A 26,897-nucleotide genomic window follows, 5' to 3' on the forward strand; every position below is an offset into this window, starting at 1 on the left:
TCAGTTCACAACTAAGGATGTTTGTTCAAACTGAGGAATAGTTTGTTCTTCCTCCAAGTATTCTCCTTCTGACCTATGATGTTTCCGAAGCAGCAGCCTTCAATACCGAGCCCTGTGTCAAGCCCAAGAGGATTTGGTTTAGTTTCTACCTCGCGTCCTCAGCGTGGAGTCCAAGGACAGCAGGAAAAGACGATCCAAAATCAAGGGCAAGTAACACTTTACAGAGTGAGGAGGCTGAGGGCCGAGATGACCCTCGCCACAGCTACGTTGAATACCATGCAATGAAAGCACGCAGTTTATGACCGGACACGGCAGCAGTGCCACGTTTTGGTCACAGCCATGCACGCATCTCGGTACTAGGCAGGCTTGCCCCCTGCCGGCGGGAAAAGAGCCAATTTCCTTCCGTTCGGTTCGCGCCCAGTGGGCTGCGGGTGACTCCACGCAGGCCCCGCCCGCCGCCAGCGTCGTCCCTCGGGCCGAGCAGCTGCGACACCCGATCCGTGTCGGTGTCGGGGCCGTGTCGGGGCCATGTGGCGACACAGGCGGGTCCCGCGGCGGGAGCCCGGCGAGGCTGCGGGGGACTGGGTTGCCGGCGCCGCGATGGGCGCCCGGGCCGGGGTCGTCAGGGTGGTCGGCGTGGACGAGGAGGTGAAAATGGCGGTGCAGCTCGCCCTGGAGCGGTTCCAGAGCGGGGACGAGGCGGGTACGCGGAACAGCCCGGCCCGGGCACGGCCTGCGGGTGTTGTGAGGGCGCTGGCAGCGGGTCAGGGAGGGGATCCTGCCCCTCTGCCCGGCCCTAGTGAGGCGCAGCTGGGGTGCTGTGTCCAGCTCCGGGCTCCCCAGCACCGGGACAGGGAGCTACTGCAGGGGGTCCGGCAGAGAGATGAGGTGAGGTGAGGTGAGGTGAGGTGAGGTGAGGTGAGGTGAGGTGAGATGAGATGAGATGAGATGAGATGAGATGAGATGAGATGAGATGAGATGAGATGAGATGAGATGAGATGAGATGAGATGAGATGAGATGAGATGAGATGTCTGGAGCATCTCTTAGCAGGAGAGGTGTGGGAGTTGGTCCTTTTAAGCCTAGAGGAGACTGAGAGGGGATCTCACTAATGCATCTGAATATCTTCAAGATGAGTCCCAGGAAGGCGGTGCAAACTTTTTGGTGACAGGATGAGGAGCAAAGGCCATAAATTAAAACACAAGAAGCTCCACCTGAACATGAGGGAGAATTTCTTTCCTTTGAGAGCAGCAGAGCACTGAAACTGCTGCCCAGGGAAAGCATTGAGTTTCCCCCTCTGGAGACATCCCAAGCCCTGGATGTGTTCCTCTGTCACCTGCTCCAGGTGACCCCCCTGCAGGGGGGTTGCAGTGGGTGGTCGCCCTTCCAATCCTAGCAATTCTGTGGTTCTGTAACATTGAGATGTCAAGATTACTGCCTGTTGCATCATTACTGTTTTCTCAATATTATTTATCATTCTAGAGATGGAATTTCCTTCTAGTTTCACTAGTGCTGAAAGAGCATTTGTTCACCGGCTCTGTCAGTCTCTTGGACTGGTATCTATAAGCAAAGGGTGAGTCGGGGTACAATTTTCAGTTTTTTGGTGCACACAAATAGTATTTCAAGGCTAATGATAACCTGATTGATGTTTTCAACATAGTCAACTGTGTTGCAAGGAATAGTATTAGAGAAAAAAGTGTAAAAGTAGCTACAGAAATGAGCATCTTTGTTCATTGCTGTACGCATGTTTGGAAAAACTTGTGATGTGTTTTGGGACAGCTTGCTTTTATACTTTGTGGATTTAATGGCTCCATTAAAAACGCTTCTCTCTGCGATTTCTGTTTTTTTCCCAAATATTTTGCATAGTGTCTCATACCTTGACAGATAAAAGTCAACCTAGAGTATGTTCCTTTTTCCTAAAATATGTTTACTTCTCCCCCCGGCAGAAAAGGAGCCAATCGGTACCTCACTGTAAGGAAGAAGGATGCATCAGAGGCACGCGCAGTCATGACTTGTGACTTGGCTCTCTATACGAAACACACCATTTGGAGTCTAATTCAGCGCTTTCCTGTCACAAATAAGGAAAGCACGGAACTCCTGCCGAGGACAGATCAAGGAAATGCCTGTGCTGTTGAATCTGGTATGTTCGGCCTGTGTTCTGATTTGGACTTGTCCATCGACACCACTTGAAAAAACCACCTGCAACCCAGTGACAAAACAAACCTCCTTCTGTTCTGTCCCCTCTCATGTCCTAACAAACACCTTCAAACAAACGCATTCATTTTCCTTACTTTTAAGGTCTTTTATAACTGGTGCTGTGAGGAATTGGGAAGTCATATCATGCACATTGTGATGTCCACCTTGTGTTGTGTTAATTTAGAATCTTTGAGCCAGTTCCAGCCAAATCTTTTTGGAAGCACATTTTGAAATGTGGCTTCATACAAGTACTATGAGGTGGGATTGAAGAGTCAATGTTACCCTGATGCCGTAAGAACACCTGTATGAGAAAATAATATTGTCTGTTCTGTTTATAGAAATTAATGTCCTTGATAAAGAATTTTAATTTTTATTTCTTCATCTCTACAAAAAAATATATTTGTTCCTTAAGAGACTACTGTCCAGACTTCTTGATTTCTTGAATATGGAAGAGTTCACTGAAAGACAAACTTCTGATAAAATGTTGGGTTTTTTTTTTCAAAAGCAAGGCTTTAATCTAGATTATTGCTTTATCAGCTACAAGTGGAAGTTACACTGTGTTTCTGTGTGCAGAGATGGGTGTAGTGAGCACAAAACACTTGTGTCAATATACCTTGTTTAATTTCATGGTTCTGATACATGGAGTCTGTTCTTGAAGTGCTTCCTTTTCTGTTATTTTCAAGTGTTTCAGTTGTTTTATAGGATTGTTTAATGAACAGAGGGAAGCTATAATGAAAGTACTGAAAGGCAATGTCTTAGGAATGTAAGGATAAGTTCATGAACAGTCCAATAGTTGCCTTTCTCTGCATCTCAAGAATGTATTTTTAGTTCTCCCGATCTCTTAGTCTGTGTTTGTCTTGGTACAACAGAGCTTGAAATTTAGTGTATGAATCTATTAATGACATTAAATATGTATAACTGAGTTTACAGCAAGCTTTTCATTCTTCTGGAAAATAATTCGGAAGGAATTACAGAGTAGCACTTGCAATGATGGATGTGAAGTAGCTCCCTCAGAAGATGTGCCCCTTTTTTGGCTACTTCTGCACTGCTTTCTAACACGTCACACTGCTGTGTGGGGGCCAGGATTCTTGATATAGCATGCTTGCATTAGTATGATTTCAGGCAAAGGTGTGGAATAGCTTCAAGGTTTAACTATGTGAGTGTGTGTTTCTAGGGAGAACTGCAGGTGTGAAATGTGGGCACAGATACAAAGGCCACCAAAATACACCAGGCTGGTTTTCTCTGGTTTGGTTTCTGTTTCTCCTTTTGTTCTTTGTAGGCTTTTTTGACTTGGAGCAATGCTCTGGAAGAGTCTGGTTTTGTTCAAAATACCTATGAAAGTAATAACTGTTTTGAAAAATGCCTATTTCAAGCACTGCAGCAGGACATGTTGCTATAAATATGACTTCTAAATGTGTGATGTGCTTGTCACTCTACCCACAGGGATGCATAAAAAGTCAGCAGTGTTAATTTTTCAGTACAATTTTTGAGCAGTGTTTTTGTGACCTTCCTCTGAATCTGCATAAATAACCTTTTAACTTGTCTTCACAGAAAACAAAGAAGTAAACAAGATAAGTTTTCGACTTAGTGATGGTGTCCCCCAGGTCCCAGTGAAAAGGGGGGAATCAGAGTTTGATTCCTTCAGGCAGTCACTACCAGTTCTTGAAAAACAGGAAGAAATTGTCCAAATAATAAAGGACAATAAAATTGTTTTGATTATAGGAGAGACTGGATCAGGAAAAACCACGCAAGTATGTTTCTACAATGAAATAAAAAAGATAACAGTATTTATTCTAAACTAATGCTAATTGTGTAACATTTGTGATATGGGATATTTTTATGCTATTTTAAGGCTTTTCTTTTCCTGTATGATTGAAAATCTTGTTCCAATTCACTTTCTTGCTTTTGAAACACTAAGCCAGTAGATAGGTACTAAAAGCTTAAATGATTCCTCACAATTTTCTGGTAGATACAATTTTTTCATTAAAATAATACAAAATATTGAAGAAAAAGTAGCTGTGATGTTTGTATAGCCCTTTTTCTTCTAAGGCTAGTTCTGTTCTTAGTACCCCGAGTATTTTTTGTGTTAAAATGAGAGATTATCTACAGGACTTTTTTTTTTAGATTTCTCTGAAGCAGGTGGGAGGCACTGCAAGTTTTTTCTTTAAAAAAAACCCAAATAGGTTATACTTAGAAATTTATTTTCCGCTGGTTCAGGTATGTATGCCATGATAATCTAATGAAAAGTATTTTGCAATGTGTAATTCTGAGATGCAGTTAAATTGTTTAACTTGTGCTAACAAGGCTGTGACTTTCTCAAAGAGTAAATTTGAACCACTTCTTTACAGATCCCTCAATTTATCCTTGATGACTGCTACAAGAATGGAACTCCCTGTCGCGTGCTCTGTACTCAGATGAGACGTTTAGCAGCTGTTGCTGTGGCTGAAAGAGTGGCAGCAGAAAGAAGAGAGAAGATTGGCCAGACAATTGGTTACCAGATCCAGTTAGAAAGCAGGTACTAATGGTATTTCTGAGTGTCAGTTGATCTTGTGTTGGTCTTGTGAATCTTGTGTACGTGTAAACTGCAGTATGTTTGGGTTGCAGCCTTACAGGTGGGATATGTTACTGCAGGTGAGGAATACGTAAGAGTGAAAAGGATGGCTTTCTTCCTGTGTTTTGGAATTTTCATGTGGTAGGTTGTCTTATAGCACTGAATCTCAGGTATTTTCTGTTGACTACTTCTGCAGAGTGTATGCATGGAAATCCTTGTCTGATTTTCAGATCAAGTCTACACTTTCTTTTTTTTTTTTTCTTTTTTTTTTTTTTTCTCTCTACTTTCAACATCCGAAAGTTCTGCAAGCTTTGAAGGTAGGTGTGAACACCGGCATGCTGTAACATATGACATAGGAGTCATAAAAGGGAAAACAACAAAATTGGAAAGTGACTGATGAAGCTGAGTATTATTTATCAGTCTAGTTTGGGCTAAATTTACTCTTCTTCAGCTTCTGTGTTTAAAACATGAAGTGTAAAAGTGGACATTTCAGTATCACTTGATGAATTTGTCTGTAAAGCAGCGCATGAATGGATTGTGTGCAGTTTTTACATCTTTGCACTGTGTAGCCAATGACATTTCAGGGAAGGGGCAGCAGTTGGGATATGAGTGACCAGAAGATGGCAAAAGGTTGTGTTGCTTGAGTGAACGAAGACGACACATAGCTGATGAAAATGAATGTGCTTGAACAACAAAGCCACAAGAAGAATTCAAATGTGTGTATGAAAGCTCACAAGGATATTAAGAGATTAGAAGAGCTAGTGAAGATGTATCGCAAATAAACTGGGTGATTAATATATGGAAGTACTATGCTGGCAGAAGAAGAGCAAAGTCAAGTGAAAATGGAAGCATTACTGGAAGCAGTGGAGAAAATCCTGCTTGAGAAGAATCAATACAATTACTCCAGAGAAACCCTAAAAGGGGGAGATAACAATATTTTGACCTGTGGACAAAAATATTCTGGAGTGCAGATGTTTAGAGGTGTTTATAGTAACACAGAAGTATAATTTTTAAAGTTTCTTAACTGTCTTCCAGAGAAGAGCTGTAGAGTACAGTACAAAGGAACTTTTCAGCTCCTTTAGGATGACAGTACCAGAGAGAGCAGTGACAATTGCTGCTTTTATTGGAACAGCTAACTCTGCCCCAGGTATAGAACTGTAACATTTCAGTATTTTGACCTCCTGAAGAACCAGAGGATCGAGCAGATGATTTTGTGGTTTAGTCAGCTGTAATGTTTTGTGTCCTCAAGGCAAGGCTTTGGGAGCTGTGGGGAGGCTTCTGTGAGGAGGTGCCAGAAGCCTCTCCTGTGTGTGACAGAGCCAGTGCCAGCCAAGAGCTGCCTCTGGCCGAGGCTGAGCCCATCTGTGATGGTGGTAGTGCCTCTGGGACAGTGGGGAACGGGAGAGGAAAGCCTGCACAACAGAGGCAGCAGTTCAAGAAGAGCAGTGAGAGCATGTGAGAGAAGCAGCTCTGCAGACAGGAAGGTCAGTGCAGGAGGGGAAGAGGTTCTCCAGGTGCCAGACCAGCCCATGGTGCAGCCCATGGTGAGGCAGCTGTGGCCCGGCAGGCCATGGAGGCCCATGGTGCAGGAGGGATCCTCCTGTGAAGGATTCTGCGTTGGTGCAGGTGGATGCTTGAAGGAGGCTGTGATCCTCTGGGAAGTCCGTTCTGAAACAGGCTCCTGGCAGAGCCTGTGGCTCCGTGGAGGGAGGCCACACAGAAGCAGGTTTGCTGTCAGGCTTGTGACCCTTGGGGGGTCCCACACTTGAGCAAGCTGTTCCTGAAGCACTGCACCCTGTGGAAAGGGACCCATGCTGCAGCAGTTCATGGAGAACTGCAGCCCATGGGAAGGACTCATTTTGGAGAAGCTCATGGAGGACTGTCGCCCATGGGAGAGACCCACGTTCTCCTTGTCCTTCTCTTGAGCCTGTGAGTCTTTTGTTGTGTTTCCTCTCCCCTGCCCACGGAGAGAACAGATAGAGTGGCTTGGGTAGGCACCTGGCATCAGGCAGGCTCATCCCACCGTGTGTAGACAAATACAAAGGCTATATCCAAGCATAGGCTGAGGAATTGGAACCTGGTTTTCCACATGGAATTTTCTAGTAAATTGAATGACATGCAGAGTTTCTTCACGATTCTCTTTTACTTCCTCATTTATTAAAATTTGAATCTTATTTTTTCATTTAATCCGTTGTCCAAAGTTTTGGGGTGCAAGTACTACAAATTGTTAGGAAATGTCTGGGAAAAGGCATAGTTTAAAAACAAGTGGTGTGCAGGAGTCTTTTGAAGAAAAAACTGTAATTCCTCTTCTGGTCAGCAGCTGCTTTAATTTTTGATCCATGGAAAGCTAGCTGCCTTTAAATGGTGCAAACCCCCTGAGTTGTCTCTGTGTGTGTTCCATAGGGTTTCTCCAAAGACACTGGTAACATTCTGCACTAATGACATGCTCCTTGGCACGCTGATGGCAGGAGACAGCACCTTCTCCACTGTGACCCATGTTATTGTGGTGAGCATCCTGTGGTCTTTCATGTGGGGTGGAGCAATATGTATTGCCCTGGAAAATGAGGTCCTCATTTGTTTTATTTAGATTTGCTGAGCACTTTAGGTGTTTTTGTTTGGTAGAAGCTGAATCAACTTTAAAGACTTTCTGAGTCCTTAGAGCAGCATGCGTGTTTTGCGGATTTTGGTGGTTTTCTATGTGTTTGTGTATTTTCCTGTAAAAATGTCTTATTTTATTTTCATGACAATGATTAATTGTGGAATCAGGAGGAGTGGAGAAGGATGAAAGTGTAAATTTTTCTGAACTTCCCCTGTTAGCAGAATATCCTTAGGGGAGGCTTACATTGATGTGGTTCAATGTAATCGTGTCAGAATTTCTGTTATCATTAGCTTTAGCAATACCAAGTTTTCAGTCCATTTGTTTGCCCAGAGTTTTCAAGATAATGTGGAATCTAATGGCTAGCAAATTATTCAGATGTGTTCATTTATGAGTATGTTAATATTCCTATTGTGGAATTTAATAAGTAAGGGGAATTAGAATGTTTATGGCAAGATTTAAGTCCTAAAGATTAAAAGGTAAGTTTAGGTGCCTGCCTGTTTATCAAAGTTAAAAAGGCTTGAGAATGATCTGTACATTCTTGATGTCAGCCTACAAACCTTGTATTTTGAGTCCTTGTTTCCTTCATTCATAAGACAAATCAAAACAGAAGAATGACAAAGATGATTAATCAGTTATGTGCCTTAATTTATAAGCTTTGTGTATGACTTGTCTAAGCAATCTGTCTGTTTTTCTGATTATGTGGTGTCATACATTTCTTTAAATGCTCATCAGTGGTGAAGTGAGAATTTATGAAAATAAGATTTGTAGGATTTGTGGTTTGTGGAGTTTTCTTGAAATTTGGCTTCAAATACAAAATCAGAGAGGTTTCAGATATTCACTTTAGCCTCTAAAGTTAAGGTGCGTACAGCTTCAGCATTACAATGCTTTCAGCGCTGATAAAAAGTTTTTGAAGTACTTCTTTTGCTTATGGATAATTTAAAAAAAATCCTATTACTTAAATTAGACTTACACATTTTAAGGCCTCTGTAATGTGCCACCAAATCATCATAAAATTATTTGTTTTAGAAAAGTTTTTTTTTTTTGTCAGAAGTTGTGATCCTGAATCTGTGATGGTTTTTATTCTCTTTTTTTTTCCTTTTGTTACAGGATGAAGTACATGAGAGGGATAGGTTCAGCGACTTCTTGCTAATAAAACTGAGAGATGTGCTGCAAAACCAGAATAATTTAAAATTAATTCTTTCTAGTGCTGCTCTAGATACAAATCTCTTTATTAGGTATTTTGGAAGCTGCCCAGTAATACATAGTAAGTCTTGATCTTATCTCTTAAATCTGAGTATACTTGCCCTGAGACTCACTGATCTTACTAAACTGGAGAAAACTATTCTGAGTGAAGGCACTGAGAGTTACAGGAATCCTTGTTCTTCGTGTATTCAGGTTTCTTGTTTCTTGACTATTTGTACCTCATTCGGAGAGAAGTGTTTTAGTCACTGGGAGTTCTGTAAATGCAGGTGCATCCTGCCCTCCTCCACCATTAATTGAAGAAGTAGGAAGGTTATTGAAGTGCTATCTTCATGCTGATACAGGACTTAGGAGCTACATGAGAGTGATATATATCAATATATTCCAGTAGAATCTCACTCTTCAGGCTTTGTGAAGGTTGTTACTGGTTACTGGATGAAACACAGATAACTGTACCTGTTCAGTTCAGAAATACAGGCTCAGGCAGATCGGGTTTCACAGGAAAAAAGAATCACACGATTCTTCGATTTAAAGAAAATCTGTAGCTGTTCATCTAGGTAAATATTCAGAAATGGCATCTATTTTCTCTTAGTTTGTGTTCAGACTCAGTTACCTGCGGTTAGATTGCTCTCAAATGCAAAGAAAAGTTACCATTATTGCTGTTTTAATTTCATGTGACTGATCTTTAGTAGAGGCAACATATAAATGCGTGGGAGATGGGGGGTTTTTTTGGGTTTGTGTTTTTTTCCCCATGCTCCTGGCTTGCAGGTTTTCTGCAGGGGCGACCTTCTCTGGCACCTTGCAATCCTCTTACTTTTTCAACAATAATGTCCAAGTTGAATGTGTTTTGAAAAGTAGCTTTTAAGATAAATGCTTTATTTGACAATCAGGTAGACTCTCTGCATGTCAGCCTTTTTTGTTTTTAATCTCAACAGTTTTAGGAAACAGGATTGCTTGCTGGTTTATTTTAGCAAATGTTTGTGAGAAGGAAACCTCTTTTTCCTTTCTTTTTTTGCAGATGGAAGTGTTTATTTCTAGTTCCCAGATTTGAATTTCTGCCTAGTAAAATAAGGCTTGCAACTTGTTGGAGACAGGAATCTGGAAATTACACATGATTTCATGTTCTCTGAATTTTCTTTGCAAGCGAGAGCCTCAGTTGTGATTGTTATGTGGCTTTCCAGTTTACTCTTTTTGCAACTTCCTGTTCTTTCAGATCGGTCAATTTGTGTTGGCAATTCCAATGGCAGTCTCTCCAGTTGACCACAGTGCTTGTGCTGGTTATGTAACGGGCCAATAACAATTGAAAAGATGGTTTTTTCCCTTTTTTTTTTTTTTTTGAGAATTTAAGAACTAAAAGAAGCATCTTTGTCTGTTAATGTAATGTAAAAGGTTTGATTCTCCTCCTGACCACGGAAACCAACATTTTGTAGCTGTGAATTGCTGTAGTACACAGAGTTTGTGATCAGTGCTGGAAGGCTTCCTCTTTGACAGCTTCTAAAAGTATGTGAATTGTGGATTGTTCTCTCTGAAGGAAAATCCTGAGTGATCTATAGTCAGTTTAAGGGACAAGAAATCAAAATGCAGAGATTTTAATTCTTCATGCAAAAAGCATCCTTTAATGTTCACAGATAAGGTCTAGAAAACAGTCATGTTGAAAAAGAAATCAGGATAAATTACTAGAAGGTAAAGGCCACTGGGTTGTCTCATCGGTCAAGAAGTATTCAGTAAAGAAAGCTTTGCTGAATTAGTTGAGGACACGGAGATAAGTCTGTCTTCTCACATGCTTCTCATGAAAAGAAAGTAGATCAGTACATCTTTGTACTGATCCATGTGGAACCTAGCAAAAAGCTGTATTAATTGCTTATTAATTAAATTTAAAATCCAGGTGGCAGACTTACATGGCGAGTTCTTGTTTGTAACCTGAAACAAAAATGGCTGTTTTCTTTTTCTCATTTAAAAAAATTATAGTTAATAACTGTCAATCTTATGAACATCTCTTGCTATAACACTTGATAAAATTGAGGAGGTTGAGGAGAAACAAGGTGGCATTTAACTTTGGAAATGTTTTGTTTTGTATAATTTTGAGAAAAATAAACTCCAGTGAAGATTGTTTTTGAAAAAATGAATGCTGTAACTGAAGCTAGTGGCTTCAGCTAATGTTATATGGATTTTTTCTATTTGAGTCCAAGGGAGACCTTTTGAAGTTAAAGAGATGTTTCTGGAGGACATTTTACGAAGCACTGGGCATACAAACAAAGAGATGGTGAAGTACAAAGAAGAAAAGCAGCAAGGTGGGTGGACTTGTTAATTGTAAGGGCTGGCAATGAGAATCACTGATTGATTGAACAAACAATTAACAGGATTATTTTCTGCTAAAATTCCAAAGTCAGGAGATTAAATGAGATGTGATTAGATGACATGAAGTATCTTTAAGCTCTCAGGATTTACATTACTGAAATAGTTTATGCAGTTAAAGAAGAAAAGATCACCTTTATTCAGTGGTTGCTTTCTTTTATCTTTCAGTTGATAAATGTAATCTGTTTTCTAATTATTATGCTGTAGAGTTATATATTACTGGGGGCTCTGCCCACATGAATACTAAAGAAGCATAGGATGCTCTGTACCTTTGGGTTCAAATTAAAGTGCAGCTATTAAAGCAGGCAGGATTTTGTACATCTTGCACAAAATGGACAAGTTGTTCCCTTTAGTAACATTTTTCACTGCTTTCTTCAGGCATGGATGTATTTTTTGTAATTGTTAACACTCTTGAGCTAAACATCATTGGTTTTCAGTTGATTAAGTAGATACTGCTTCAGAAGTTTTCCTGGCACCTGAAAGTAATGATCCCAGAGATTATTTAAAGAAAAATTAAAAGAAAAATGCAAACCCCAAAGCTATAACGTGCAATCTTAACAGGATATTTATCACAGTGCTCATCTCTGATCACTGGGGACAGAAAAGTTCAGTTAAGACACTGGTGTTTTCTAATGTTTCTTCCACTTGTGTACAAAAATAAGTTGTTACATGCAGGGACTGTATCACTTGTCTTCAGCATTCCATTTCTGGAAGAAGATCTGGGCTGAGATTGTGTGGAAGGTGATTACTCAAGGAAGACCCTTTAAATGCAGTAGTTTGGAATAATGGAGGCTTGGGGGGTTAAACACCAAAGTGGTGGGTTTTACCTCGTTCTTATAGCCCTTGTTTGCAGTGGTGCACTTTGGGTACTCTTAAACATGTCATTTACGTTGGACTGGTAGTAGCATTCTAGATTAAATAAAAGAGGTTGAATAGGTAAAACTTGGACCTGCTGTAACTATCTTTTTTAGTACAAAACAATGGATAATAAAGATGACTCTAAAACTTTCTTGGGGAATATTTTGCATTCTAGAAGAGAAACAGAAGAACACGCTTGCTGAGTGGTGTTCAGCTCAAGGTAACAGTAACAAAGGGACATATCAAAGACAAAAATCGGTTCCAAGGGCAAATGAGAAGTGCGAATGGTTGGATGATGGTGGTTGCACAGTATTTAATCAACTGGTAAGATTTTTCTTTCGTTGGAAGAGACATTCATATTTGTGTTGTATTACTAGCCATTTAAAATCTGTTTTCTAAAGGTAGTTCTGTAGAGGCTTTCAGGATATTAACATATTTTAAAGATTACTTAATTAGGATGAACTGCTCTTGCTGAAGTGTGCTCTTCAGTTAGGGTGGTTGTACCCAGCTTTTCCTCAGATCAAATGGCTCCACTGCCATTACTTTAGTACTTGCATATGACAAAATCAATGCGTTAACTGATACCTGAGTGCTGGATTTCTGGTTGCTGCTGGGAAAAATAACCATTCAAATTCTTTGTGGGTAATGTATGAGAATAAAGACAGCTCTTGGAAGAGATTAATTTTTCAGTATTGTTTTTTATCTTCAGACTGAAAAAGATGTGAATTGCCTTGAAAGGTGGAGAGTAAAAGAAATGGATTCCTGTCTTTCTGACATCTGGTTGCATAAAGATACTGATTCATTTGCTCAGGTGTTAAATCTTATTTTCACTGAAAATGTCAGTGGTAAGTTTCTTGTACTATTACATAAGAAAAAAAACCCCTCAAATTTACTTTGATTTTTATGGCTACTTTTATCTCCAGTTTCAAATGTTGTTACCTTTGCATTCTGATGCCTACTGAAAAAATGGATAGGGCTAGCAGAATTAATAAGTTGTTTAGTTAGTAGTTGTTGTTGTTTTGATGTATTGACAAGTGTGTTTCTAAAACAGTGTGGAATTCACATGAACTGACTGCACATATAAAGTGAGGAAACAAATTCTCTTTGGGCTGGAATTTGAAAGCAATATTTGTACTATATTTAGATGAAGAAATAACATTTCTATTGGGTTTGCTGGATTTTTTTTTTTACTTCTCAGTTGATTATAGGCACAGTGAAACTGGTGTGACTGCTCTGATGATTTCTTCAGGAAGAGGCTTTTTGAGTCAAGTAGAACAGTTGATCAGCATGGGAGCAAGTATCCACTGCAAATCACCTAATGGCTGGTAAAAACAGAGAAACCAAAAGACAGATTTATTTGTCAATATAGAAGAGAGAAAGAAAATTCTTTAACATCTAAATTAATTTGCTAACTTATCACACTGCTGTAAGAACTATAGATTTTGACAGCCTCAACAGTTTCTAACTCCTTTTAATCACATTGTTTTCTGTAAATTCTAAATCAAATTCTTAATTACATGGTCTTGATTATGAGCTATAAACTTTGCTTCAGTAGGTCTTTTTTAAGATACTGGTTAGCAGGACAACTGTAATCTACTGAATTGGACCAAAATGTTTCTCAATTCTTATTTTCATGGAGTTACCTATATCAGAAGATCTTTCTGTTATGTTTCTAAATATGTTGTAGCATGTAAAAATATTTGTGAATCTGGAAAAACTCAAGTTTTGTGGTCATGGAGTATGTCTTCATCTAAACAGGGAAGGACAGTAAATAATTGTCGTATGGCATGATAAGATATGATCCTGATAAGAATCAGGATTGCAGGGGTCTGATATTTGGTACTAACATTTGAAAAACTTGGGAAGAAATGCAGTTTAAAGGTAAAACAGTGAACTGCATTTTGAGGAGGACAGCTTCTGAAAGGCATGCAATAGCTGAATGTTACGCCTGGGGTGTGACTTTGGAGATGACTTAAAGGGTACTGCAAACAGGCAGGTCTGATCTATGCACGTTGTTGTGGGCTTTTGAAAGGAATGGCACCTCCTTCCTCCTCATTTCCTCGTGCATGTTTGCAGGTGCTCCTGTGTAAAAGTGACATTCTTTTGTGGTAAAGAGCTGTAGTTACCTAAAAGTGAGATAGCTGTTAACACCTATTTCAAATGGGAAGTTGAAGATCCAGCAATAACAGTACTGATAACAATACAGAAATGGGTACAAAAGTCTGGTGTCAATTACCTCGCCTGATGTGCTCTTCATACTCATCTTTTGAAGTGAAAAATATAATAAAAATACATGTGCAACTCTTTCAGGATGGCTGTGGACTGGGCTAGGCACTTTGGACAGACAGAGGTTGTCGATCTGTTGGAATCCTACAGGTAAGCTGTAACTGTTTTGCAGAACGAGTTGTATATGATAGTGATGGGGAATTTGAGGTTTGTGTTCTTTTAATCAGAACAGGTTTTAGCTTTTCATGCTGTAAAATCTGGACTGAATAGCAATACTTTTTTTTTACGAATAGGAATATTTCAAAACCAAAATAGTTTGTACTCAGTATCTTTTTATTTATGTTTGCACTAATTCTATACTATGTACCATTTTCACATGCTTACTTTGGAATCAAATCTGTCATGTGTTTTTATCTGTATATTTTTATATGCAATAAGCATATTAAAGAAAATTTACAGAAGTAATGTGTACACTAGGCCATTCACAAATGATTTTCTGATTAACTTACAGTTATCATAGTTGAGGTAGTGTTTTCTAAAGATTATATGTATTATAATTTCTCTTAGTGTAGTTTCTGCTAGTGGGAAATTTTTGGAGAATACATATCTCTTAAATAGTTTTCCTTGAACGGATAAACGAGAAGTATCTTTACACTTTCATTTGCTTATGGTTGTGTTTCAATGAAGTTGAAGAAAACTAAAGTTAACACTAATAAATGAAGTGGCATCCTTTGTTGGGTTAACATTGAAATCAGTGAACAGCAATAGTATGGTGATTCCCTTCTGCTATACTTAAACATTAGAATTCAAGACCAATAGTCATGTTGGTCTTGGTCTAAGTTTGAGTTGATGGCTCAATGCAAACCTGAAGGGGCAGCCTTGACTCTGGTGTATTTTTCTGTTACAGCGCTTCATTCGAATTTGGAAATCTGGATGAAAGTTCCCTGGTCCAAAATAGTGGTAGTGACCTTAGTGCAGAGGACAGAGAACTACTGACAGCTTATCATCACAGTTTTGATGATGAAAAAGTGGATCTGGATCTGATAATGCACTTACTTCACAGCATCTGTCATAGTTCTGATGCAGGTAGGTAAATGCCTAACCAGTTGTTGTGGCTTCAGCTTCTGATGAATGAATCGTGCTCTTTTTTCAGCAATCCCCAAACGTTAAAACCTTCTGAGTGCTAATCGACATGTCGACATGTATTTGAATTTTCTGTTTAACTTTGCAAACCCACTTCCTTTTTAGGAGCAATCTTAATATTTCTTCCTGGGTATGATGAGATAATGAGCCTGAGGGACCGCATTCTTTTGGATGACAAGAGATTTGCTGATAATGCTGACAGGTAAAACCTTTAGTTACTGTGGCTTTTCATTGCTTCTTTTAGGATCCTTAAAATGTTCATTTTGTCTTACATTAGATACCAAGTTTTCATGCTTCATTCAAGTTTGCAGACTTTGGATCAGAAGAAAGTGCTTGAAACTCCACCTTTTGGCATCCGCAAAATTGCAAGTATTAGAGGACTTTGCCTGAGGCTACAATGTTCTATTTTGCCGTTGCTTTTACAGTTACTATAATTTTGGTGGTTTGGGTTTTTTTTCTTTGCAGATTCTTTCTACTAATATTGCAGAAACCAGCATAACAGTCAATGATGTGGTGTTTGTCATTGACTCAGGCAAGGTGAAAGAGGTATGACTGGCTTAAATTTTCCTGGTACGATTCTAAAACACACAGTGCATAAATTTTGGAGAACTTTTTTTGTTTTTACTTTACAGTAAAGTGAAAAAAAGCTTTTACTAAGAGCGAAGTGCCTGTCAGGCAACAGTCCTCGCTGAAAAGTTTCAACATCCATTTGTTTTAAGACAATACTGTAAATAGCTAGCTGTCTAAAAAACCTTGTAAAAGTTAATCTAGGTTGATGTATTAATGGATCTTTCTCTTTCTCAATTTAGTATTTCTGTTGGATTTTTAAAACAAGTCCTCAGTTTAGACCACCACCTTCCTGAGACTTAGAGAGCACTGGGAGTTCCTTTTGTTCTACTATTGTATCAAGTCCAAAAATAATCCAATAAGTTCTTAAGCAGTTTTTTTGGTGTGTTCAGTGCCCATTTCTAATTACTTGTTCAAGAAAACTGAGAACACATAATGAGGCAATTTGAGACCTCGTGTGCGGCTTTGAAAATGAAACTGGATTTCAGAGGCGATATGCACACCAAATTTCTGAAGTTCTCATAAAACAAACTTTTTTTTTTGTAATTTCACATCAGTCTAAGAAAATAAGTAGATAATTTCCAAGTGAGATAAAAAGAAAAACTTTATTTGGTATAATAATGTATTTTTACTTGCTTTGTGATATCTCAGAACACAGATTTAACATACCTTTTACTGACTTGCAATTACCTATTGACTAGAAAACATTGAATTTCAAAACCTGTGGAGCATTAAGATACTACAAAGGCGATACCATCATAAATTCACTAAAACTGAGAAGGTACCTTTGTTGCAGAAGCTGCTGTATATATTACTGTTTCATACTTTTTAGAAAACTTCTGTTGGTAATCTAAACAACTAGTAACTTTTATTTCATGTACCTTTTTGAGTTTTCATTTTATATTAATTTGTTTTTCTAGAAGTCTTTTGATGCACTGAGTCGTGTTACAATGCTAAAAATGGGGTGGATTTCAAAAGCCAGTGCTGTCCAGAGAAAAGGCAGGTAATAAATGCCTCATACCAGTTTCCATTTTGCAGAAATCCACAGTCCTTTACGTTTAGAAAAAAGCACACAACATAGTAACTATTTCTAGCCTAGTCCAGTGTGTAGGGTCAGTATGTATTTCCTTGGAAGAATTTCCCAAGTTGTAGAAAAGTGATGCTCAGGCATTTCCAAAAGGTCTGGGTTGTTTTCCCCCCATTAACTTGTTCTCCTTCCTCTTTCTCCCATGTAGCACCAGCAGTCACAGTGTCCAATGGGGTGTTTTCACATCTTGGCTGTGGGCAGGGGACTGCCTATTTCACTTTCTCCAACCTATCCATGACTTAACAGGCCATAATTATATTCTTCCCAACACTGTGGGCGAGGGCTCAGAAGTTTATGTAGCAACAAATGCCTGTTTAATCAATCATACTGGCATTAAGCTGCACGTATGCAGAATTTGCTGTCTCTCATTCACTCACAAGTTATTTAATCTTTATTCTACCTTTTACTCCAAGCATCACTTGTGTTTGGGGGATGTGAGGGGAAGCAATAAAGTTTGCAACTGATTCCTTACAACAAAGGATGATTGAGATTTGGACTGGTCTTAGGTTAGCGAAAAACTAACAGCACTTTACATTAGATAAGCCTTATTTTTCTTTTTCCAGATTTCTCAGTGTTGGGTTAAAATTACAGTAAAAAATAGCCACACTCTCAAAAATTATTCATGATTGGAAAACTCTCATTTTGCGTGTGACTTACAACACTTTCTTCATAGTACTGCCTCTTCTTTTCCATTCTGAGTTTCTGTGTCTGTTTGTTGGCTTTTGGTTTTGTTTTTAGACAGAAATCCTCATTTTCACAACTTCCTCTATTTTACTTTCAAGGGCTGGGCGCTGTCAGCCTGGAGTCTGCTTTCGTCTCTTCAGCAGGCTCCGATTTCAGAATATGTTGGAATTTCAATCTCCAGAACTTCTAAGAATGCCGTTTCAGGTGCATGTTCAGTTAGAAATTATAACTTTAAAAAATATAATGTCATCAAACCATACTATTAATTGCAACAAGTCATGTGTTAGGAGGTTGTTTCCAAATCTTGGTAATCTTCTTTGTTTTGCCTTTTACATTGCAGGATATTTGTTTGTACACAAAAATTCTGGCTCCAATTAATTGTCCAATTGTAGACTTTCTTATGAAAGCTCCTGATCCTCCGCCTGCTGTGACTGTGATAAATGCTGTGCATATGCTTAAGGTCAGAAAAGGAATAGGTTTAGATGGTAATTGTGTTTGATCCCAAATTTGTGGTATAGCAGTCTGTCTTACTGACTTCAGTTTGTACTGAAGCTGGTTTTAATTACTTTAGGATGTTTTGAATTTTTGTTTATTGTCTGTTTTCATTTTGTGTGTGGGGATGTGTTTTTCCATGTCGAGGGAAGAGAGTGCTTCAAAGTCTTGTCTCTGTTAATAGTCTGACTTGCTTTTTTAATGTTTGGAAACAAATCTAGTTAATGTCCAGTATTCACATCCTTTCTGCTTTCACTCTAATTTGATTTTGTCCACTGTACCCATCTCCCTGTCCTTTGTTTGTTTGTTTGTTTATAAACAGACCATAGATGCCATGGACCCTTGTGAAGATCTCACTGAGCTTGGTTATCACCTCACTGAATTATCTGTAGAGCCACACCTCGGTAAAATGGTGTTGTATGCTGTAGTTCTGAAGTGCCTGGATCCTGTTCTGACCATTGCCTGTGCTCTTGCCTACCAAGACCCTTTTGTGCTGCCCACGCTGGCCTCCCAAAAGTGTGCAGCCATGCTGTGCAAGAAGCGTTTTGCTGCTGGGACGTTCAGTGACCACATGACCCTGCTCAGGGCTTTCCAGGTAGTATTTCATTTCACAGAGTACTAATCACAGCACATCACCCAAGCAATGCAAATGTACCAATCCACTTGGATGTAGAGTGGTGGACTGTGATTAAGTCCTCGGAGAAGACTTTCTTTTTGCTTAGCGGCTTTCCTGGGTATTGGACTCATAAATTTGTGAGGGAACCCTTTTTATAGTATGTTTTGTTGATATTTTTAAACCTTATAAAATTCTAAATGTTCTAACAATGTGCCTCTTTATATCCTACTACACTGAATTTCAAATCATGATCTTAATGTAATGATCTTTATTTATTGTTTTAACTTGACATAATCATCATTCTAGTGAACACGTAAGGAGAATCTAATTCTTGAACAGAAAAAAGTATCTGGTTTGATACATTAACTTTTAGAGTGGGTTTTGCATTTATTTTATTGACATAAATATAATCTTTAAAAAAAAGTGCAGTTTTAGTTTAAGCCCTTCAAATTAACAGGCAAATGTAAAAATGTTTTCAGGCATGGCAGAAGGCACGCAGTGATGGCTGGGAGAGAGCCTTCTGTGAAAAGAACTTCCTGTCCCGAGCCACAATGGAAATCATTGCAGGAATGAGAACACAGTTGCTTGGCCAACTTAGAGCCTCAGGTAAAGAAATTGGAAACTATTTTAACATTGTTTTAAAGTCAAGCATATAGAAATTGTAACAAAATCATGTTCACTGCTGTAATTTTCCTTACTTAATTTGAAATACACCTTCATGCACACATTCATGCAGGGTATGGTGTAGATGAGGAAGTGTGGCTGATCAAACTGAAAGCACCCTCATCTTCACATGCCACTGCATTTCATGTTTTAATAAATCATTTCCATAGGAAATGTCTTTAAATTTTAGGAAATAGTAATATTCTGTGTTAGTATAAAACCCCTTATCAGGAAGGATTTCAGTGTAATGGTTTCTTCTTGGTGCTGTTAAGGTTGGCAGTGGTGAAAAATGCAACAAATAAGTCGTTTATTTCACCTTTAGTTTCTAACTCCTTTTGAGAACCAAACACAAGCTAACATGGCCCTGTTTTGTCTTTTTCATTTGTCAGGTTTTGTGAGAGCCAGAGGAGGAGGTGATATTAGAGATGTTAATGCTAACTCTGAGAACTGGGCTGTAATTAAAGCTGCCTTAGTGGCCGGGATGTATCCCAATCTTGTGCATGTAGACAGAGAAAGCCTGCGGTTGACTGATGCAAAGGAGCAGAAAGTGCAATTTCATCCTACCTCTGTTCTTGTTGAGTCTCAGTATAAAAAGGTAAAATCATTTGGATCTCATAGTTCAAAAAAAAGGGCCCTAAAATCTATCATGTGTTTTAGAAATGTCTTTTCCTAGTTGTCAGTACTTTAAAAGCACTATGGGCATTTTACACTACAGCTTTAGAAAATACTGTTCTACCCAGCTGATAGAATTGGAGGTGATTAATTTTCCATTGTTTCAATTAGTCCTTTCTCTAGATGGAACAAGGCAAAATGGCAGAAAAACGTCCCCAGTTATAAAATTGTTTTAAAGATACAATAATCCCTACTCTTAAAAGCAAGTTTTTCTCTCAAACTTTTTTTTAACATTTCTTTTTAAAGCAAAATATTTTGTTTTATCATGGTAGGATAATTTGTGAATGTGGTTGAATTCTCTCATGCTTTTTTATTTGCATGTATATTTTTATATGTATCTAATTATACATGTATTTATTTCTCAAAATACACAATTACAGAACGGTTTGGCTTGGAAGGGACCTTAAAGCTTATCTCATTTCAACCCCCTGCCATGGGCAGGGACACCTTCCACTAGTCCAGGTTGCTCAGAGCCCCACCCAGCCTGGCCTTGAACACTATCAGGTTGAGGCATCCACAATGTCTCTGGATAAAATGAGAAATACTTTCAAATTTATATTAATTACAGGTAGAGGGTATAATAGCCTGGTCTTACCTGCTCTTGTACAGATTGCCTCAGCAAAAGGACAAGCTGCAGCCATCCAGGCCCTCCCTACAGACTGGCTTATATATAATGAAATGACGAGAGCTCACAAGACAGCAAACATCAGGTGCTGCTCTGTTGTGACACCTGTCACCGTGTGTCTCTTCAGTGGACCAGCCAGACTGCCAAGTAATGCCTTGCAGGCATCTTCATCCTTTCGAGGTACACTGCAGTCTGGATTTGGAATGTTTTCTTTGGTATACATCAGTGTGTGACATGGAAAGCTTATTTTTCAGTAATATTTAATACATATATTGGCTGATTCTGAAAACAGCGCTGTCATAATTCCTGTAGCTAATCAGGAAGAGTTTGTCGGTTCTGTAAGAAATCTCTCGGTTTTGGGATTCCTTGCATATTCAGGTCCATAAATTACACAGTTCTAGGGTCTCAGAAATTGCAGTATACTTTGTAAGGAAAAAATGCAGCCACAATGTCTCATGATCATACTGGTACTGAGAAGTGCAGTATGTATGTTCTTTTTCTACAGACTACTTTATTTGATACATTGAACCATATTATTCAAACGGAATAATTTAGAAACAATCAATATGGCAAACAAGTCATGTTGCTTCTAGCTGACACATACATTTTCAAGATATGTTCTGTTAATAATTTTTAATGTCAGTTAACTGTACTATTAACTGTAAGTAATGAATTGTGGTGAAAAATCAAGACCCCGCAATTTCGATAGATTTGTAAGGCATGGTATGTTTATTTCCACACTGGATGCATGTGAGGGATCTTTTCCCTTCAAAGGACATGCACGCCCCTGAAAACTCCTGATCCTTTTTTATTACTCTACCTAATTTTCATATTCGTAGAATTTCACAATAGGTTCATGCATATTCATTCTGATTTCACGTTACACTTAGAGCTAGTTACACTTGTACTCAGTTTTTGTCAGAAAGTACAGAGAGAACTCCTGAGTCACTCTGCGCTGTTTGCTTCAAGGTCTGAGGAGTCTTTCTTATCTCTTTAGTTGGAAATTTGCATTCTTTCTCCTTAGCTGGGGCAGTTTCGCTAGTGCTGCAGTTACAGACTAAACAGCATATTTTACTTACGTTAGGTAGCTCAAAGAGGCACATTTCACCTAAATCCAAATGGATTTCTACCCTGTTAAATTTTTACTCTGTCTCATTAATAGAGAATATATACAAATTTCCTTTTTTTTTTTTCTCATTTAAATTGAGTCCTGTTGGAATGGAAGCAAAAATAACTGCTGGTAGTTGTTATAGTTTGAATCAAACTAAAAGTCCAACTTATTTCTGAAGCTTTCCTGTCTTGCTTTTAAACTGTGAACCTTAGAGTAGTGTTCATGCTGATTGAATTGCATTTTAGAAAAATCAGGAATCCTAATTAATAGCCATATGTATATATATTTTTTTCTTAGGAGGTCTTTAAATCTGCTGTTTTACTAGGAAATAGAGCTGCGTGTGGTTTTGCAAACAGCTTTAGGCAAAAGTTGGTTAGTGGCCTGTGAATGCTGGTGAAGGTACATGAGTTGAGTCACATCATATCAGTACAGGTTTTTACATAGTAGGACCTTCACCAGGTCTGGCTACTTGATTGCTGCTATCTGGAACAAAGACTTTTCAGTGTATTTGCAGAAAAGAAGAGGTAGTTTTACAAATGTTTACATTTTAAAGTCAATTTTAGAAGGAAAAATACTATTGCTGGTAACACAGTAGTATGCGGATTTTTGTATGTAAGTAGAAATAATACAGAGATGCTAATGCATCTTTTGTCTTTAATTCAGGGGGAGGGGTATCTAATGATAGCAGTGACAGTGAGATGGAGGACAAAACTGCACAGCTGAAGCTGGATGAATGGCTCCATCTCAAACTGGACCCTGAAGTAAGTAAGAAATTACTCCTGGGTTTGCTTAATGTAGAGGAATTGTAAAAAGATGTGAAAATGTTTTTGTAACATTTGAGCAGCCCAGAATTTTCTCCAAGAACGTGATGGTCCATTTGGGTCTCTCAAACTGTGTACTCTGTGATTTAACCTTTATTTCATGAGCTCATCAGGAATTAAAGGGCTTCAATCCCCTTTGGCACAGAGTTGTCTGTTGTGTGAATTCGTATATTCAACATCCAAGTTGCAATGCTTCATCACCTATCACCCATACCTTTCTATTCTTTTGCCTGTGAGCAAAAAGAAAGAAAATAATTGGTCACCTAAGTCAACAGTGAGAGTGCTCATCCCTCTTCCTCCATCTTGGTGTGGGTCTCCTGTCTCTTACACAAGGGAGCAGGAAAGCCTCAGCAGTCCAGATGCTGTTGGATCTGCTTCACAAACTTTCTGGGCAGTATGATGTTTTATAGGTCTGAGCTTGGCAGTTTTGTCCCTTTCCACAAGTCAGCAAATTCTGAAGAGACTGCCAGACAAAAGATAATGGCTGCAAGGGACAGCAAGCTGCAGGTGACAGTGGCTGCATAAGGGCCCTTCTGCTCCTTCTGGCCTCCTGTCCTGCCTGCATGGTGCTCCATCAGGCCATAGCATGAGCTGGGATAGCCAAAATCTGAACAAGAGCTGAGAGAACAGTCACATTGGCATATTGTATTCTTCTTTCTCTGAGAGGATAAACAAAATTGGATCAAAAAAGGAGGACTTGAAGCTGGAGTTGCTGAAAGAAAGTTGCTGTCGGATTTTGGAAGGATAAATTTCAAAACCTCTTTGAAATAGAAGTCTTTATGTCATTGAGGAGCTGTGGCGATGGTAGGAGGTAGTTTATGGGTCATGAAACATACAGCTTTACCAGCTCTAATCATAACACAGTCTCTCCTAGACATGTCCAAAAGAGTGTTTTTTTAAAATTTATTTTAATGGAAGCATTTCTGATAACATGGGAATTAGACTATAGTCTTCTGAATTTAGTCATCACATTTCAGCAGATGTCTCTGTAAGAAAAATGTCACTTAGAGCTCTTTTCCCTCAAGTATGACTGAAGAGTGCATGAGTTGAGACTGATTTGAGAGGAAGGGCATAAAGCGTGAAAGGATTGGGTTTTCTTGAAAGATAAAAAGGAAAAAAAAGTCTGTGGTTTTACAATACAAAGCTAAGTTTAGTACAGAGCTAAACGAAATGTTTCAAAAATTACCTTGCACCCAAGGAAAAGAAAGCAAATTAATATCTTAGTTTAAATATGGATTATTCCCCTTCCCCAAGACCTTAGCCTTGCCTTTCATTGTGGACCCTGTTTATATTAGAATGCCAGGTGCTGCCTGATACGAAAAAGACAGGGTCCTCTTACCTGCGTGATAAAATTTTCATCAGTGTTTAACAGAATTAGAACTCATTGCAGGCTGCTGGTATGCTGCTGCAATTCAGGCAGAAGTGGCACAGCTTGTTCCTGCGTCGTATGCGAGCTCCTGCTAAGCCATGGTCTCAGACTGATGAAACAACTTTAAGAGCAATTACAGCTGCTCTGAGTGCTGAAGAACAGTCTGCAGGTCTGCAGCAGCCTTCAGGAATTGGCCAGAGACCAAGACCTGTGACTTGTGAAGAACTTCCTTTGACATCTACATGGAAGTCAACCAACAGCAGAAAAAGCTCAACAGAAACTGAATTGTCTGAGTCCTCTCATGCTGAAAAGTAAGATGTTGGAGTCTTCTGCTCTTGCTGTAGGTTGCAACTGATGTATACAAGCTTCACTTAAATTTCTGCTAGTAATAGGAGGTGGAAACAGTGGAAATACAGATGAAAAGTGTTATACTGTTGTATGCTGCTTTCTAATCCCATAAAGAAGTATTTCATACCTGGCCCTGCTGTTAGAGAGATCAGTCAGGAATATTGTCCATGAATTGTGATGTTTGAGAAGTAGCAGAAGAGGTTTAACAGCAGCATTAAAAAGCAGTGCATGATCAGTATGGGTTTTTTAGTTAGGGTTTAATAGATTTTGTAGTTGCTGTAATACATGTGGTCATGCAGTAGGCTGACAGGTCCATGTAAAATGTTCAGTGACTGTTTGTGAAACTCAAGGTATGTCCTTTTTAGGGTTTCAGTGAAATCTACTACTCCTGCACTCCACCAGCCAAAGAAGTACAAAGAAAAAGACATTTTGCTCTCCAAACGATCCTCACATGACAGATCAGCTCAGTCCTCAGTGAAGCCTGCAGACAGTAGTAGCTATTCCAGCCCCTGTGCTAGTCCTTCTTCTCCAGTGTCTGGAAAGGTAGAGTTCTCTAACATATCACCCTGCTCTTCCAAAGTAATAGAATTTCTTGTTGATATCATTCTGCAGTTAGGTATTTTACGGATAAATTAGGAACCTAACTTAACTTTTCATTTATAACAGCTGCATAATATTTCCTTCTGGAATTTACAATCTAGACTAAATATCCTTGTTTCACTAGTTCAATACAGCAAAAATAATCTGTGGACTGCTGAGGTAAAGCTATGCAAAGTAGAAAAAATTAGATTAAAAAAAAAAACTTGTTCTAAGAAACGAGTATTATTTTTTTTTCAACTAAATGATTATATTATATGCACATTTCTGAAGTTTTTGGATTCTGCCTTTCTCTGTTTCTGTAATAGATTTTCAGTATTGATATACTGATTCTGTTTTATCTGCCTTTCTATGACTGATTGGAGTTTTTGTGATGGTTATTTTAACAAAGCACACATTGTTAATGAGATTATTGTGACAGTTTTCCCTATATACTTGAACAGTAGACTGCAGTAGCACTAAAGAGATCATTGAGAGGAAACTTTATGGACTCATTGGAGGATTTAGTAATTCCTCTTGAATCTTTCAGCTTTTAAATTAAGACAGTGTAAAAGGAAGAAAATATGTTTCCTGAATGTAGAAATACAAGTAGTGGGGCTGAAGGCTGCACTCTAGGATGATTCATTTTGGTGTCATCTCAAGGTGTGTCAGACCTAAACCAATTCTAATTAATCACTAGACTTTTTAATCCTGTTCTGCTCTACTTGTTTACTGCCCCTCATGGACGAATTACTGCAGAAGGGGCTAACAGCAGGCCTGTCAGCTAAAGGAGCGAAAAGAAGCTGAGAAGCAGGAAGAAGCTGATAAGGAGCTCTCTCCAAGGCTGTTACCAAGAAGACTAAGAGAAGAGAGGAATTGAAGAAAGAAAAGGAGAGAACTTTGCAGCTGGACAACGTATTTTTAGAAAGTTAGCTGAAGTCAGTGTTACTTTTCACAAGTGGTGTTATGTTGATTTATTGTGGCCAATAGTTGAGGTAGAAGAAGGGTAAACAATTAGAAAGTGTATAAAAGGTCAGCCATTTTCAATAATAAAGAGTTGCCATCTGTGACTGTGTGTGGTCTCTGCTTTGTGTCGCGACCGCCTCGACAGCGACATTTGGTGATCACCGAGTAGAACAACCCGGTGTATATGCTCAATCGAATCATCCATTTACAAGCAGTACTTGAAATAATGTCAAATCAAACAACTCTGACCACTGATCTCTTGAACACCAGCAACAACAAACACCAGTGATTTACCAGATTCGATTGGCAGTAGACTACCTCCTTGCAGAGGAAGGAGGGATCTGTGGAAAATTTAATACTTCAGAATGCTGCCTAGAGATCGATGACCTCAGTCATGTAATTAAAAACATTACTCAAAATATTAGAAAACTAACCTATGTTGGAACACTTGTTTGGAGAATCTGATTGGTGGGACAACTTGTTCACCTGGAATGGTAAATGGTGGAAGAAATTGGTCTTCACTGTGGTGTGTGCACTAGCAAATGTAATATTTCTACTATGTGCAATTCCATGTCTAGTCCAGATAGTAACCAGCATTGTCCAAAGCAGCATCACGCTGCAAGGTAACGTAGAAGGGAAAAGTGGTGAAAAAGTAACCTTAATAAAAGAACAGAGTGATCAGAATGCCAGAGATATGCTTGAACATCTCATTGTCCACAAGAAACTGAGAAAAGTAGAAGTTGAACTTTAAAAGGTTGATGCAGGCTAGAAGCCTGATCAAATACTTAGAGGGGAGAATTGTTAAAAATAGGTTAGAAAGGGTTGCAAAATAGTTAATAATTGTTAAGCAGGTACTGTTAGTTTGGTTATGGTAAAAGGGGTTAAAAGGGTATTTATAAGAAATACGGAACTCAAAATACTGTATTACACCTGTGTGAAAAACGCCAATCACTTGTATTAAAATTTTAGAAGTTTAATAGGGAAAAAATGGTAATAAAAACAGGACATTAAGAATTTGGACAATCAAAGTTAGGACAATAAAAGACAATAAAAAGAAAAGAATTACGGACATCTGTATGCTCTTGGGCACTAAGCCACAAAAGCATACCTCGCTAACAAAGGATTAACACTTCAAAGCAATAGCCTGTTGCATATTTATATATCATACATTATT

The 26,897-nt window shown here is 38.7% G+C and overlaps 1 protein-coding gene across 1 annotated transcript; it reads left to right on the plus strand.

Annotated features, from left to right (window-relative positions):
- The first annotated feature begins 504 nt into the window (after nucleotides 1–504).
- Nucleotides 505–26,474, plus strand: LOC137467005 (3'-5' RNA helicase YTHDC2-like). Its single transcript, XM_068178582.1, has 27 exons — nucleotides 505–703; nucleotides 1,481–1,571; nucleotides 1,945–2,138; nucleotides 3,746–3,945; nucleotides 4,543–4,709; nucleotides 7,149–7,251; nucleotides 8,452–8,608; nucleotides 10,728–10,835; nucleotides 11,933–12,081; nucleotides 12,467–12,602; nucleotides 12,956–13,082; nucleotides 14,068–14,133; nucleotides 14,891–15,069; nucleotides 15,232–15,328; nucleotides 15,404–15,491; nucleotides 15,592–15,672; nucleotides 16,614–16,696; nucleotides 17,563–17,668; nucleotides 17,805–17,924; nucleotides 18,279–18,551; nucleotides 19,052–19,178; nucleotides 19,625–19,830; nucleotides 20,517–20,712; nucleotides 22,307–22,404; nucleotides 23,855–24,144; nucleotides 24,547–24,724; nucleotides 26,307–26,474. Exons 1-27 carry the CDS (start codon nucleotides 529–531, stop codon nucleotides 26,472–26,474), a joined length of 3,963 nt encoding a protein of 1,320 aa, XP_068034683.1. The 5' UTR covers nucleotides 505–528.
- Nucleotides 26,475–26,897: the final 423 nt, after the last annotated feature.

Source organism: Anomalospiza imberbis, unplaced genomic scaffold (genome assembly GCF_031753505.1).
Source record: "Anomalospiza imberbis isolate Cuckoo-Finch-1a 21T00152 unplaced genomic scaffold, ASM3175350v1 scaffold_50, whole genome shotgun sequence".
Lineage (NCBI taxonomy): Eukaryota > Metazoa > Chordata > Aves > Passeriformes > Viduidae > Anomalospiza > Anomalospiza imberbis.

Coding starts and splice junctions, on each gene's coding strand:
- LOC137467005 (XM_068178582.1), top strand. CDS start 529: ATGTGGCGACACAGGCGGGTCCCGCGGCGGGAGCCCGGCGAGGCTGCG. Junction 20,713..22,306: donor GGCATCTTCATCCTTTCGAG/GTACACTGCAGT, acceptor TCTTTAATTCAG/GGGGAGGGGTATCTAATGAT. Junction 24,145..24,546: donor GAGTCCTCTCATGCTGAAAA/GTAAGATGTTGG, acceptor TGTCCTTTTTAG/GGTTTCAGTGAAATCTACTA.